This window comes from Paralichthys olivaceus, chromosome 15 (assembly GCF_024713975.1).
Source record: "Paralichthys olivaceus isolate ysfri-2021 chromosome 15, ASM2471397v2, whole genome shotgun sequence".
Taxonomy (NCBI): domain Eukaryota; kingdom Metazoa; phylum Chordata; class Actinopteri; order Pleuronectiformes; family Paralichthyidae; genus Paralichthys; species Paralichthys olivaceus.
The window spans coordinates 15,294,933-15,311,659 of NC_091107.1; the positions used below are offsets into that span (position 1 = coordinate 15,294,933).

At 38.8% G+C, this 16,727-nt stretch overlaps 1 protein-coding gene across 1 annotated transcript; it reads right to left on the minus strand.

Moving 5' to 3' along the window:
- Positions 1-211: 211 nt before the first annotated feature.
- msna (moesin a) lies at positions 212-16,444 on the minus strand. The gene is made up of 13 exons (XM_020085892.2): positions 15,894-16,444; positions 7,321-7,404; positions 6,853-6,948; positions 6,447-6,721; positions 6,216-6,299; positions 5,654-5,800; positions 5,463-5,559; positions 5,199-5,362; positions 4,719-4,849; positions 4,438-4,598; positions 4,219-4,311; positions 2,751-2,981; positions 212-2,628 (listed from the first exon to the last, which is right to left on the minus strand). The coding sequence occupies exons 1-13, from the start codon at positions 15,903-15,905 to the stop codon at positions 2,464-2,466; spliced, it is 1,740 nt and encodes a 579-aa protein (XP_019941451.1). The 5' UTR covers positions 15,906-16,444; the 3' UTR covers positions 212-2,463.
- Between the last annotated feature and the right edge of the window lie 283 nt (positions 16,445-16,727).

Below are 16,727 nucleotides of genomic sequence, written 5' to 3' on the forward strand. Positions count from 1 at the left end.
AGTCCATGTTGCCATGTCATCCTCATTGTAGACTGAGGGTACACCGCCACCTAGTGGCTCATTGCGACACTAACTACAACTGTAAAATGAATCATAGTAAATTGGACTGAAGCTTGTAAAACACATGGACAAAAGCAGAATCATTTCTGATGAAATGTTTTCATGTTTCACATAATGCAGACATCGTAATAAAATACAGGAGAAAGAGTAATCAGTTTAATCTGACTTTTATTCTTTTATGAAAGAAAGACTATTAAGCAGCAAGATCTGATGAATAACCTGGGCAAGGCACTGTCTGTCAATTTACTGTATTCATTATGTTTCAGTCCGTTTTTTGATTCAAGATATTGAGTAGCATGTTTTATTACATTTCTTTTCCACTCGTGGTGACTGGAGTCCAAATGACACTCTGAGACTGTTAGAGGAAGGCTTAGGACACACGGTAAATCATTCAGTGCAGCATCATAGAAACTTATTGTCGAAAGCAGAGACACACACAGAGACAGAGGTGTCCCATAACAGCAACAACTACATGTTTACATTTCATGGCTGATACATGAACTACTGCACATAATTACACGCAAAGACACTGGATATCAAAAATGCATCCTGGTACAAATGACAGATGTTGATTCAATAACAGACATTCAAATTATTTATCACTAAAATACTTTGACCTTTGCAAAATAGTGTAAATAAATCTCAAACACTAAATTCAAAAAATCTATGAACAAGCTAAATTATTTACGTGGCTGAATGCCAAAAATGAATGGCACAAAGAAATGTTCAGTTTTCATGCAAAATGGTATTTTGGTACATTATATTACCTTTCAATCAATATACCAGAAACAGGAATTCCTGTGGCATCAGGCATTTCACGAGTCATGTCACAGACTTGTTCCATCAGCTTCCAGCCGCAGCACTGGGCTGTTCATTGACCTAATAATAAAATACTATTTTCAAAATGCTTTTCATTTTGAATCAAAAACTTTCACCTCTGACTGAAATACTTCAAGACTCTGATCATACAAAAATATCCTCAGAGGAGTCCTTTTTTGCACCTTTATCATATCTGAAAAATCCCAATTACAAAATACACAAATGCAATTAAATACACACAGTATACCAATAATCAATAATGCATGCATTGGAAATAGTGCCCTTAAAGGATAGCAGTTTTCTAAAGTTTTCCAGTGCATGTTAAATGAAGTTATTTTTTATTTTATGTATCAAATTCTTGGAAGATTTTGAGAAAAAAAACATAGTTGAGCATTTAAAACTGAACTCCAACTTTTAAAACTTTCTTGGCATTTGCTCATTCACAAAACCCAACTTAACAACTGGTGTTACAGTGTAATTCCTTCTGTGGTGCTGGTTGCATCAATGCAAAAGATTAAAATGTGTTTCTTTATCAAACAAACGTTTCACTAATGAGCAGATCCTAAAATGTAAAATAAGAGTCACACATCTATGGTAAAGTTAAAATCAACTTCAAACCTTTTTAACTGAATGTTGCATTGATCTGATGACAACAATTTAAAATCTGTTCCTCAGAGTAAGTAGGATAAAAAAATCTAATTCTTTACAAAAAACATTTTGCATTAGATATTTGCATCTGTAACAGAAATGAAATTTGTTTTTAATTTTGCATGCGAAAGTTAAATTGTGGATTTAATTTTTAGGATTTTCTTCAACAATTTACTTCAGTGAATTTTACACTGATGCTTTACAGTTGCAAACTGAGTTGAAGGTGTTAAGAAACATAAGAACAGACATTTGTCTTTGATTTCACATTCAGGTGTAAATACTGTGATGTTTGTAACAGCTGGAAGATTCTGAATAGAGTCAAATAAAAGTAAATCAATTGTAATTTTACAAAATATAATACTGCATTATGAATCCTTCAACCAAAGACTTCAGTCATTCCATATATTTTTGCTTATGAACTCTACAGTGCATTTGATATGTGTGTAAAACTATGAGTTGTGGGATAATTATCATTGTCTGAAAAATTCAGCTTACATGTGTTCAGCAGAAAAAAAGTTTCTAGGCAAAGCTTTTACACTGAAATTTTGGATTGCTCTGAGTCTTTGAAATCACGATAGAAAAATGTGACAGAAGTATATAAAGAAATCAAAACTGCTAACTCAATGTGTCATGGAATGAGGTGTGAGCCCATTACTATAAATGCTACATAAACCCCTTTGTGAGGAATGCACTATAAAATACAGTATGTCCCTTTTCAACCAGTGACTTGCCTAAATTCAAAGTTAGGAACGATAACAAATGGAATTTTCCAGATCCTTGTTTGTACGTTGTGCTATGCTTGTGCAGCCACGTCATGTTATGGATCTGATTTATTTGCGCACAGAGAAAAAAAACAGCTTGAGTGAGGCAGGACTGCAGTCCAGGCAGAAAGGCCCAGCTGTATGGGCTTTTGCATTGGCGAATGCGTACGTCACATCACATGCATTCGAACTCGTCAATGCGCTGTTTGGTGTTTCCTGACCGGATCTGTCTGAGGGTCTTGTACTTGTCTCGTCCAGCTCGCATGTTCTCTGCGTGGATGATGTCATTCACCGTTTTCTTGGTCTCATCCCGAGCGTTGGCCAACTCTGAGCTTAAAGCCTAAAATACAGTCATCGCCGTGTTAAAACAATGTTATTTTAGTGATTGATAGCTATAAACTGTCATCATGCAGTCTTTGCATTTTTTAAATTACGCATACATACAAGAAATGAGCAACTTACGAGTAGATGTTTCTGCAGACGTTCGTTCTTCTCAGCTTCGGTCATGCGCTCCTCTTCACTGCGGTCCTTGTACGTGGCAGCAGATGTGAACTCGGCGCTGGCCTCTGCGCTGCTCTCGTCATTCTCGTCGTGCTCGTTTTCTGCGTTGAGGGGCTCCTGAACGTGAGTGGCCATCACTTTGTGTTTAAGCTCTTCTTTGGTCTTCTCCAGGTCCTCCTGCACCTCGGTGGCCTGAGGGAACACAGAATAACGAGGTGGTCATATGTGTTATGTGAACAGAGATTCAGTGAATAGAAAACAGTCATCACTAATGCAAATGGATGAGAACAAGTACAGAGAAGCAGATGCTCAGACATCAATCATTGGCGTCCACAGAATTGGTTTCAAGTGCTGTAATGAATAAATACAACTCTCCTTTTCCTTATCCTGTTTTTTTCTATTTGTTTTCATAGTGCTGTGGACTGGCAGCTTTGGATTATTCCTAAGAGGTCTGGATGTTTTGTGTGTGTTTTCGTTATAAAAAGAAGTTTGGAAATCATTTGCAATAGTAAAGTGTTGAAATGACATTAAAAATTATTATTGAGTGTAACATTCTGACTAAGAAAGGACTGAGAAATCCAAAGATTGACTGACACTCCAATTGGACTCACTATATCAGCGTTTTTTCTTAATGCCATGTTTGCCTGTTTTGTTTTCTATAATATTTCTTATTTTATTGTCAACTTGTAATGATTGAAATGGATACAGGTACGTATGTATAAATCTCAGTGTTTGTGCTTGGTGGAAAAACAGCCAATTAAAAAGAGAATGGAACTTCAACGGAACTTTTACCAGCGTGGAAACCACCACTTAGCACACCAGTCCTTTATGAGCCAGGACATCATAATGGGGCAAAAGAGTTCAACAGGATTTCCTCCAAACAAAGAGAACTGTCAGCACCACAAACAGTGTGAGTCACACACTGGCCAAAAAACATGGAGGGGCTGGGCTGGCACACACGCTTTTTACCAAAAAAGACATGAGGCGAGCTGGGAGCTTTCAACCCTGCCCCCCCCCAAAAGAACCACACACACAACACAACAACAGGACACCAGGAATGTGTGTCCTCGCTGTGTCACAAGGGAGGGGCTGAGTGATCACCAGCACAATGTCAGACAGATGCCATTTCATTTGTTATTCATCAAATCATTCATCTATTTTACTAATTGTAGTAAAATGATGATATAAATTTATATTAAAATGTGTTTCTGTGTATTTAATCTTGAAGGTTTTGTGTTTCAATAACATGAAATATTCATATTTTCACATGTAAAAAGACTTCAACGTGATTTTGTGATTAAACTTTTTATCTATGACAATCAAGTGAACACATTATGCTCTTCAGTACTTTCATTTAAAAAATCTACAAATACAATAAACATCTGATGACCCCTGAATTATACTGAAGTTGTAGTATCTCAAACCGCACCTTGTGTTGCCACTGTGCCGCCTCATCTTCCTTCTTCTTTTTGGCGTCCTCAAGGAGAGAGATCTTTGAAGTCAGCTCAGCCAACTCTGTGGCCTGAAACAAGGACATTGTATTGATATCTCAAGCACGAGAACACACAATATTTCAGCCATCACATTCGTACATCTGGATGTTTAGCTTTAACATGTGTGATAAGACAAATTGTTTGCAATAACTGACCAGGTGTTCTTGGTTTTTCATCTGGTTCTCTGACTGCTGCATCAGTGCCATCTTGGCGTCCTCAGCACCCATCAGCTCACTCTCCAGGCGTTCAGCCTCCTCCTGTGCTCGCTTCCTCTCAAGCTCCAACTCCAAAGCCTTGTGTGTTTGTTCCTCCAGCTCTGTGCACACACATTCACACACACAGAGGCACAACAGGTAAGTGTCAGGTGAGAGAAACATGGCCACCATTCATTACTGCACGACAACAGATTTCTCTTGAATACAGACAAGTCACCCACCTTGCTGGGCTTTTTTTGTCTGCTCCTCAATCTGCTTTAATCTCTCCATTAATTCCTCCTTTTCCTTCTCAATCTTTTCCTTTTCCTTCTCAGCAACTTCTCGCTTCCTCTTCTCATTCTCCAGCAGAGCTCTGATGGACAGAGAGCAAACAAAACACAAGATGTACTATACAGCAATCAGGAGTCCTCTGGAAAGTAGAACACACATTAATCACAATTTTATACACAGGGTATTTAAAAATACACTAGTTTACACATCCCTATGGAAGAGTCTCAAAAAATGATCACACACAAGGCAGCGTTTCAGTGTTAGAATCAACAGCCTTTTGTTCTTGTGGCAAAAAACTAAACTGAGCCTCTTCTTGTACATATTTTTCTTGAATATACTAAATGATCTATAACACTAAAAGTCACACAGTGTGATCAAATCCATGAGTTAAATGTCTGCACTTTATTCTGACGAAAGCTTGTGACTCTTACCTTTCCATCTTCTTGTGATTCTTCTCCTCCCGAGCCTGAGCCTTCATCTGCTGCACTTCAATGGTGTCGGGTTTGCGGCGGCGCATATACAGCTCGTGGTTGCCCATGCACAGAGCCAGAATGCGCTTGTTGATGCGCAGTCTTGGAGCATAGAATACAAAGTCCTGAAAAAGCAACATGACAGGTTTTTATCACAACTCATACACAGACTTGTATTGAGTATTTAGTTGTAGTAAGCTGTTATGTTATTGAGGGTTAACATACAGGCGCTTTTTTGTCAATTGGTTTAATGACAAACTTCTTGTCATTGAAGGAAATGTTCCGTATTTCACTCCAGGGAAATCCAATTTTGGGTGTCATCCTGTTGAAGATAGTGTGAAAGTAAAAAGTCAGGGTCAGCTGCATTACTCTGGACAAGAATTTGTGATCATATTGTACACCAATAATGTACTTACTTGTCATTCTGTTCATAAATGTTGAGTCCTAGTGCATCAACTCCCAACCACAGCTCTGTTCCTTTCTTATTCTTGATGTTGAAGTAGTTGACTCCATACATCTCAAGGTCTTGAGCGATCTTCAGATACTCCATCATGGATTCCTCTCTGTGGACAAATAAGATGCATATTTTACCCCGGACACGAATACAAATAATCAGACAACACTGAGCTCCAGGTGGCAGGGATGTGTGAAATGTACAGCGACGAAGCCAAAAATAGGCCTTGACAAGAGCGTGACAATGAAGAGGAAAGAACAAGACACACATTTTCAAGGTTGTAGGGAGAGATTGTGACCTGGTGTTTGTATAAAGCTCCAAAGGCCAAATGCAATACTAAAGAGAAACTCTGGCACACACCCTAGACAATATCAGGTAACAATAGTCTCCCAAATGTACATTATAGCAAAAGTGTGAAAGATCTTCTTGTTATGGCAATAACAGAGCAAGGGGGCAAAGATGTTTCTTCCCTGTATATGTGTGCGTGTTTGTGAGTGTGTGTGAACATGTGTGCCCTTGATTACCTCATCATGCTCTTGTGCTCCTCGTGCCACACTTGGATCCTCTCCTCCCACTGCTCCTTGTTGAGTTTGTGCTGGTCCAGGACTCTGAGAACATAAGACATCCGAGTGTCAGGAGTCATGCAGAAGAGGAACACGTCTCTCTCACACACTCACACACACACACACACACACACACACACACACAGGTGTGTCAGACTGATGTGAGGATCGTGATGATGAAACCTGTGTTACCTCTGAGGGAGCAGCTGTTCACTCGACAGGTAGCCCGGTACGTGGACTTCCTTATTGTAGTCGGCATACTTGGCCTGGACTGCGTAGGAGGCCAGCAGGACAGCCGTCTCTGGAGGACAGTAGATGTCGTCATTTAAGATTCCCTCTTTCACCTGCAGGAAGAACAGCCGCTGCGTGGCATCCTGGATTAACTCCTCTGTAACATCCTCAGGGAAGAATTTGGCACGGAACTTAAACAGCAGCGGGCTTTCCTTCCTCACATCCTGGGCTGTCACCTAAAATAAAACGTGACACAGATGAGAGGTTACATTTCTGGAAATAGACCTGAGTTACACAGAATAGTTAAATCTTGACAAAGATGAGCAAAGGGTGTAAAGTAAAATATTCGTAAATATTGACGAGTTACCTTCTTATTGAGCTTGAGCCATGTAGAAAAACCCTTTGTATCCTGGTATTGGAGTCCAAAGTACCAAACCTCTCGCAGCCCAATGGTCTTTACCACCTTCAAACATAAAAGCAGAATCATTAATAATAATGTATTACTTTTATGAGCAGACTATTACTGTTTCTTCACTCCAGATCATTAGTATCCTCCACTCCTCACAAAAATGGAAAAAAAAAACAAATATAAATAATTATAATAATAATAATATAATTAGAAAATAAATCTACACATAACTGCATATCTTAAAGTATAATTTAAAAATAAGTGCTGGGTTTTTGACAGTATTACACAGAAAAAACAAACAAACATTTTAAAATCTGAATATTCAGAATTTCAGCTTCCAAATCAAGTTTGATTCAAAGGTTTGTTACTGTCATTGGCAGGACATCATATAATTCTGGTCACATCATTAGTTGGAAGTTTCTATACCTGGTCAAAGAGCTGTTTTCCTGTTGTATTGGGCTGAATGGCGAACTCCAGCTCAGCATCCATCGTGGTGACTCTTACACTAATCTGAAGAGGAGAGCAAAGTATAAGAATGAGCCATTTTTCAAGATAAATCTTGTTCTTCTGGTCACTGAAAGTAAATACTGTACAAATATCACATCTCTGTGTTAACATCAGCCATCAAATTCTTCATTATTACTCCCACCATGATCAAGAGTTTAATACCTCACACATGAAAGTTATGTTTATATGTGTTTCTCTTTCTGAGTCAGCAGGATTAAACAAAAACTATGTCATCAAAGGGTCTAGGAAATCCCATTAAATTTTGGTGAGGATCTGGATCAGGGGATGAATAGAGGAATTTTTCTTTAACTTTCTTTACGATTGCAATAAAGGGCGTTTTACATTTTCACAGATTTTCCAGGGAATACCTCTGGCAAAAGAAAGGCATCTGGAGTCAAGTTCACATTACCACTTAACTTTCTATAAACATGGTTTGATTTTTGATTGATTGATTTTAAATTTAGTCATCATCACACATTGAACAAGTATAAATAATATAATGTAAACAAAGTCTAAATTGACTGAAAAGGCTCAGGTAGAAGCAAATACTGTACATGCCTGTCTATATTCTTATCAAATTAAGCTACCCTCCATAGCCCAAAAGTAAAGTCAAACAATATTTCAAAAACCAACACCTAATTAGAAATTTTTAAGTTTACATTGGCTTTGTTCCACAGTTTTAATCCAACAATAAAGACGCATCTATTTTGACTTTAAATTCAGCTAAATAAATCAAAGAGCAACCCTCAATACACAAGTTAACTTCACAGTCCAATAAATCAATAATCATATCAAGATTATTTTATATTATATCTACAAAGGGATCACATGTCTTGGCTCCACACAGTGTCTGATAAATGTGTCAGTGTGGCTCTGTCTCAGTATAGAACTACATCTACAGGAAGTGACCACATCCTCTGGTGGCTGGGCCTTGTGAGGCACCACTGCTGCTGTTGCTGCTACTGAACACTGAGCTCTCTTGAGTCTGCACTTCCTGCCATGTATCATGCAACCTGTCAGCTTAATGCTAAGCTAAGGACACGCTGTGAAGTAGGTTTGCTGCCTCTGCAGTTAACATGCTCCTATATGCAGTGAGATACCTTTTTATTATTGTGGATTGCCAAACTATATGTCACAAGTTGAAAACATTTATTGATTACCAGCATTCCCCTCAATAAGAAGAATAAATTGACTAAACAGACTATGTAGGCAATTCTCATTTTCTCTGTCCTCTTAGAGATGTGGAGAACGGCAGCATGCACATCTATTGGGAAATAACTGCGCAGGCTGAGGCCCACGCCTGCCCTCAACAACAATGGCATGCATTATCTCCTAGTTACTGGCTGATTAGAGTTGCGTTCTTTACCATTCATGTCAGCAGGACCCCATTTACTGCTCAGGACACTTGCCCCACTGTCACTTCCTGTCATCACCTACAGTTTAAGCTGGAGTGAAACCTAAAATCTGGGCCCACACTGAACATTACATATGTCTAGAATCATCTACACAAACAAACAAATATTTACACGGCCTTAGATGAACATTTTTTCATGAATGCAGATAGGCGTTCAGCTTGTGACTACCCTGCTTAGGTGTAAGCACTTTCATTTCCTGAGTCTGAGAGGCCAACCTCGCATGAAAAAGGAACTGCAATGTTCTGTCTGGTTAGGGTGTGTCTCTCATGGCGAGAATTTAAAAAACACAACCCACTATTATTAGAACATGCTCAGTAACACCCCTCTCAGACCCACGTGTCTGTTTCCATGACTTGTTCTCCACTGTTTTTTTTAATCACACCAAAACTATTCTCAACAAAAAAAGTTTCTCAAGTTTCAACAAGCTATATACTGTTAGTATTGGCATATAAAAACAGTATTTATAATAAATGTACTTGATGATAAGTAATTGGTTTGTTTAATGATTTATGGAGTACAGAGCTTTCTTTGAGAACACTGTGTTTCCCTGACTGAGACTTCATGATATTTTTAACATTTGCTTTATCCTTACTATTACTTTATCCTTAGATGCGATGATCTAACTGGTCTTTGATTTATCAAACTAACTCATCTCTTCTTGGCTGATTCACTTCATTTAATGAAACATGATGTGATTTTCTCCCACAATACAATTGATATTTGTTAAGTCCTCTACCACAAAACAAACAGCACAAATAAAACCTAATTACTGATATTAAATTATACGAAATATAAAAATGATATGCTTTAATAGGTAACATGTTATTTAAAATATACCTATTAATCAAATCATATTTACATAGTTTTCACAAGATAATTGTACAAAACCAGACTTAAATACATGATTGGCTATAAAAACTCATGCTAGCAGCGGTATGAGACAACATATACCATGTTCAGCATTTTAGTTTGTGTTTTAGTATGGCTAAAACTCACTTTAATTCACAAATCTGCACAGTAAGAAGTTAATTCAGTTAATTTGATTGGCCAATGGAAGAAGGCTAAAACAGAAAACATGAGAGCTGCATGACCGAATCAACCCATCAAGACAGAAAATTATAAGTACTGACTATCGTTTGAAGGGAGTGGAGAAGTTTGTTTTATAATTATATGGTTATTTACTTCTATGATGGAGAGGTCAACCCAAGAGTGAACCCTTACAAACAACTCTGGAAGAGGAGGGGAAACTACTAGGGAGGTGATTTTTTTATTTTTTGTTGCAGAACAGCTCTGAAACTGTGATGTAAGTATGGTTAGGATACTATTATACTATTTTTATCTACTGAGATTCAATTTAAAAAACAATCGCACACCATATACTTTAAGTTACAGAGACAATTTGACAGGGAGATTAATAGTAAAACACATTTGCCGGGAACACTACACATTGCAGCATTCCATCAGTCACCATCATGGACATGAAGATGAACAAATTAAGCTAAAATATTGGTGTGCTGCCATTTTGTGCTTTTGATATCATTTCGAGCTAAATCTGTAGAGTAGTGATCCTAGTGTGGAGCTGTGGTATCATGGTCCCATCGATACCAACGCCTGACCAATCGCATATCAGTCTCAGCTGTCCATCAATAGTTTCGCCCTGTTTTTATAGCATCAAATAACTAATAAAAAATAAACAAAATGAATACTTGAATATACATCATTGTAATTACAGTAACCATCTTTGCCTTTAACTTTAAATTACTTTGACATTTTAGTTTGGTCCATGATTCTGCTTCACCTTTGGGTTGTTCATCTTTATATACAGTGTAAGGTCACCACCCTTAAACTGCCACACTAGTTTTATGTCAGCTCAAAGCCACAATCCCTCCAACTAAAGCCAAGACAACAAAAGAGATACGACTAAGTTGTTAAGAATGGCCCCCAGTACAGAGAAAAATAATCCTGGTTAATTATATATTACCAAACCTGCACCCCAAAGATGTCCAGTGTAACAATATAAGGGCAAACCTCTTTATGAGTGGTCAACTGAGCACAGCAACCATCTTCACTGCAACAAATACAGCCAGACTATCTAAACATATGATAACTGATAAATCTGAGTCATACTTCCCAGTCATGCCGTCCCTAATAGTCATTCAAGTTCAGCAAATAAGTCAACAAGTCCTGAACAATGGATCCACCCTGGTAACCACAGCAACCATGCTGACAACCCATCGCTGCCTCAGCTTATCTGAGAGACAAACTGTAGACAAAAAGAGGACAAACACACAATCTAATCGGCTCACGTTGAATGGTTATGTGAAAAATTTGCAGTTAGTATTTGAAAAATCTGGCCTCTATCTGTGTCACTGCCAGCCACTTACATACAGTTAACAGTTTAGGTAATGCCAAGCTGAATTTGAAGTGTGAAATTGTGATGGTGAAGATCCTTTGTGAAGCACAGCAAGATAGCCTTGTTATGATGTGGCACAAAGCAAATAATATAAGGAGATTCTTATAGAAAGATACTAATCCTGCACAGGCAGTATATTACCCTCTACTAGAATACTGACTTTGGAGTACGACAGCAGAAAATATGTAAGCAGGATATAACTTACATTTCTAGGTAAAAGGCAGGTTAAGCATAGAGCAAAAATACAATACAATACAATTCAAAAGTGCTTCACTAATTTACATCTGAAAACAGATGTTGGTGGCTGAAGAGAACAAACTGGGTGACAGGAACGGGGGGGATGGAGAGGAGGATGTGGTTTCTCTCTAAGTGGGGGACAGTGCACATCTTTTAGAGCTGATTCCCACGACCACTGCTCTCTTAAGTTCATTAGATCTCCCTCTAAGTATAATGAAACAGCCTCTAGTCGTAGACACTGCTGCTTCATCCTCGACCATCATCTGCATTCTGCTGACAACTCGAATCATCAGTGTGTTCAACTCGTATCATCAGTGTGTTCAACTCGTATCATCAGTGTGTTCGCCTCACTTTTCATTACAAAATGTATGTTTCTTCCATTTTCCAATGCTGTTTGCTATTGTGTTTTGTATGTAGTATTGATTCCTACTCATTCTAGTAGATTTAAGCCCATATTTTAGCAGGTCAGTGGTATTTACTTCATTACACACATTAACTGGGGCACGCATTAACTACTACACAGCAGCAGATCTATAGGTGGTCTGTGCTGAGGGACTCAGGATCATCGGGAGATTAAGGGAAGGAAACAAAGTTTACCACAGAAAGACGAGACATCGACTGATACAAACCACATGCCGGTCTGTCTGCAATGTGCTCACTTGACTGCTTTGCTTAAATTATTCTTTTATAGTACACAGTTTGAACCTTGTTGGTTCAAAGGTTGTACTTGATACTATAATATAATTACAGCCAATCAATCATAGTTTATTAATCTGCCATACCACTGTAATATGTAACGGTCAACTTCTACAACAGTAGGATATTAAACTAATTATTAGATGGTTTATATTAAAAATAGTTGAAACCAAAAAAATACACAGGAAATCCGAATGAGAATCAATCAATAACAGCAAAGTACTTACAGTCAGAAGTTTGACTTTCTCACAAAGTCAGCACAGAAAACATTAAACTAGCGGCGTGCATGAAAACCCATGAAGTCTTGATTGTAGTTTGTGCACCACTTCTCCCTTCTACACTGTTAATCTGCTCTGCTATGTAGTTCTACACACTCATTTAATCCCCTACTCAAATACCTCTGGCTCTTTCCATTTACCATTTCTCCATAGACACACTGTTTAAAGAGTCCTGCTACAAGAAAACTTCATCAGCTGAAATGGTAAGTTATGCTTGAGTTTTGTTTGGTAATAATAATAATTCACTGTTTCTGTATTTGTGGTATGAAAGTATGAATGTGATTAACTTTATTTACCAGAAAAACTGGTTTCTAAAACAGGCCGACTGCTGCAGTTACTCAACAAGAAAGAAAATAGGAACAAACTATCAAGGTCCATTCAGCAACATAGTTTGGTGAACTAGAAAATAGCAATAAAACCAAAAGATAATTTTATTTTGTGTTTCTTTTGTGCTTGAGCAATATTGAAATTAAAATAATTTAAAAGTAATTGTATGTAAATTTGCCCCTTAAAAAAAAGCAGCTAATAATCTGTAACTGCAACAATCTGTAACATCCCTAAATTAAATCTAAACTAATACAGCTTCTTGTCGATGTAAATATAGACTTCAGATGCTGACAAACACATAAACAGCAAATCCTGAACTTGTAGCAATGCTATAATGCAGTCTAAGGGGGAGGCTGGCTTCTGACGAACACGCTGGTAGGGAGGAGAGCACACTCGACTGTAATGTGAAAGTCCATATAAGGCTGCAGGCGAGGAAATTACCAGAAAGGAACTGATGTAAGTGCAGAAACCTTGAGTCACAACATGACTTCCTTGGGAAACCGAGGCTCTGCCAAGGGGAGTCCAGCCAAGGCAGAGTTTCTCAATAATTACTGCTTTTGTGAAACATTTAATTATTTTGTATTTAACTCAAAACTCTGAATAAATAATCTATGTTTGAAAAAAACAGGAAATGAAAACAGTTAATGGAAAAAAACTATTTTATGCCCCAACCTCCCTTTTTATTCTCTGTGACAGCTTGTTGTGGATGTACTGGGATCAAACTGGGAACCGAACTTTGAGTATTTGCTGAATCAGTATCGAGCTTCCTTCTTTCAAATGCAAGTTCAAACAAAACCACTCAGTGTTGCAATAACACATCCACCAGGTGCAATGATCTCAGAAAGCAATAACTCTGTAACTTAATATAGTCTAATGTGCTTTTGGCTTTGCTGCATTTGCAGAAAAGTAAGAAAATATTGTTTCTCCTCAAATCGCTCTCTAGTTTATATATCAGGTTACATATTAGTAAATATAAAGCTTTCTGTCCAACATGTCCCACAATCCTTCCCTGTCGTCATTCATCTATTCTAGTTTCCCCTTTTCTTACTCTTCATTATGTGTAGGCTGAGATATCTGCAACAGAGCTGCACTGACGCTGCAATGTACCTGTGCTCATGAACTGATTGTGACTGCCAAACAGCTTCCACCGAGCTGTTACTGCAGTAGCTGCTGCACATTCAGTATTGTAGGTTGCTACCCTGGTGTTGTCGAGGCAAACAGTGTCTCAGCTGCACTCTCCAGAGATTTGGCACAAAGGCCGACACTAAGTGGAGTACTAAAAATATGTCAAGATCATTGCAGATCATTGCAACGCTTGCAGTGTAAGAAATAACAATAAAGTTCATGTGTGACAGCAATAACTCTTAAAAGTCCCTTTCATAGAAATAGGATATCAACCTACTATAATTCTGATCAATAAGGCATTGTTGTTTAAAATGTAATTTGGATGCAATCGTTTTTCTTGACTTGCAAAAACTGAAATGAAACTCAAAACATTGCCAATTTGTTGCAAATAACTACTTAATAATCTGTAGCTTTTACTACTCAGCAAATCCCTTTAAAACAAAAAGTCATGATAAAATATATTGAAATGCTGACGTGATTAGAGGAATTCCTCTGGGAAGACAAGGGCACTAAAGACTTTAAATGCCAGGATGCTATATCATATTTCTAGCTGTCAGCTCGAAAAAATGTGGAGGAAGTACAGTACTCGTAGAAACAATACTGCAGGAAGAGAACAGATACAACCCTTAGTACATGTTATTCTTTATGTGTAGGAGTTCACAAGTCCATTGTCATGATATGTAAAGTCAACAATGTATTTTTTATAGAGAAAAGCATATACCCTGAATGGAAATCAGACATGGTAAACATTGATTTGGTGAATTACTTTCTATCTGTGTAAATGGCTTTAGGTGAGGATCACATTCACACTCACTCATTCATTTCTATTTCTGTAAAATAGAAAGTTTAGAAAAGAGGAAATTACACTCAAAGTACATCATAGACTATGGAACACATGAGTGAAATCTGAGCCCTAAAATGACACAATTATGCATCCACTGTTCAAATAAATGAGACAAATATAAAAATAAATAAAACCCGAAGATAAGACACTGGGTGACAATCAGTGACCCACTAGATAAAGTACACAGAAAAAATGCATTTGCTATACTGCCCTTTATTTCAACCCTGCTGTAGAAATGAAAGTGACCACACACAGATTCAACAGCTCCTGTATTATCTTCTCAATTCAAGAAGCATGGTGCTGATTCAAAGGCCCACACAGACACAGACACACACTCTCTCACACACACACACACACACACACACAGAGAGACACACTCACACACAGACACACACCCTCAGCAGGGCCAAACAGAGGAGAGATGGGGTTGGAAACCACTTTCACTTCTTGTTTGGCCCCCATGAAGGCCTGAGCTGCAATCTGAGCCTTTCATTAAAAGGAGAGTGAATCAGTGTGTGGTGGTGGAGCCCTCTTCTCTTTGTTCAGAGCCCACCCAGCAGCACGCATCCCCCTGAGCTGCTTCTTCTTCAGGACTGACCCAGCCCTGTCCTCCTCTCTTATCACACACACCATGAGATAATGGCTCTAAAAGCGTCACCTCCCTGTGTTAAATCTGACTCCGTTAGCTCCAGACACGAGCAGCACGGAGCTCGGTCCCGTCCCGGCTGACACCTCACATCCCTGCCCGGTGAGGGGAGGCAGGCCTCGGCGGAACTAGCTCCGAGGCTACCCTAGGCCCCACAGCCTGAGCCGAGAGGATGAAGTGTGACTTCAGGGAGTCGAGCTGCGGACACGGGCTCAGTCATGATTCACAGTTTTCAGTCTGAATCAATGCTCTCATTTAAAGGCGCTAATTTTTAATGGAGCGGGCGGGAGGGCGCACGCGCACACAACTAACGGAAAGTACCCCAGCGTGAGTTTGGATTTTAAAAAAATAGCGTCAAATGAACCAAGAATCCGCTTTAATGTTCCGTTAATGTTAAGTTAATGTTGCGTATCAATGGAAACATTCAGTCCCGAAGCTGTTAGGGGATAACAGAGGCAGGGACACATTGTTTAAACGGGGATTCGTGACAATAAGGTCGTTTCATTCTTACCGTTTTCGGCATCTTTCCTTCCTTTCACGTCCGTTTCACGTTGAAAAAAATGATTCGACTTTGTTAAAAGAGACGAGGAGTCAGCGAGAGCCGCAGAAAACTTTTTCCCATCAGAACAACGGCGCCAAACAAACGTCTTCCGTCTCCAGGAAACTACCCAGCGCTACTTTTAGAGCAGGAGCAGAAGAAGAAGAAGAGGAGGAAGAAGAGGAGCTGGCTTCAACCGTACAAATGTCGTGATTTGTCCTCCTTTGTTTCGCTTTACAGTGGAATGGACCGGAGCTGGATTTCCTGCTAACGGTACCACAGACTGTAAAACCACACCCAGGCCGATGACAGGACAGCAGCAGCAGAACTCAGACACAGGCTCCACACCAGACTCCGCCTGCTGCCGTAGGCATCGTCATGGCTGCTGCTCCTCTGCTGCTCCGCTGCTCCTCTGTTGCTCTGCTCCTCTGCTGCTCCGCTGCTCCACAGATGAGAAAGTTCAGCTGCTCTGTCACTTCACGATCCCTCTGCTCAACCATGCTCTCCATAACAAGGACACTTCTAAATGCAAGGATGCATTAACGTGGACTATACCACTGGTACATAAGACATAAGAAGGGCACAATGTAGACACTGTAGTGGTAGTGATAGCTAACACAGTATATAATATTGATAAAAGTACATGGAGATATAAATCTACTGCATATTGGCTACCTCATACAGTATATTAAAAACAATATGGTACACACTTTCCCTCTGGTTATGCTTTAAACTAACAGGAAAACAAACAATACAAATATGCAATAATATGTGAAATTACTTCTATAATACATTTTAAACACAATG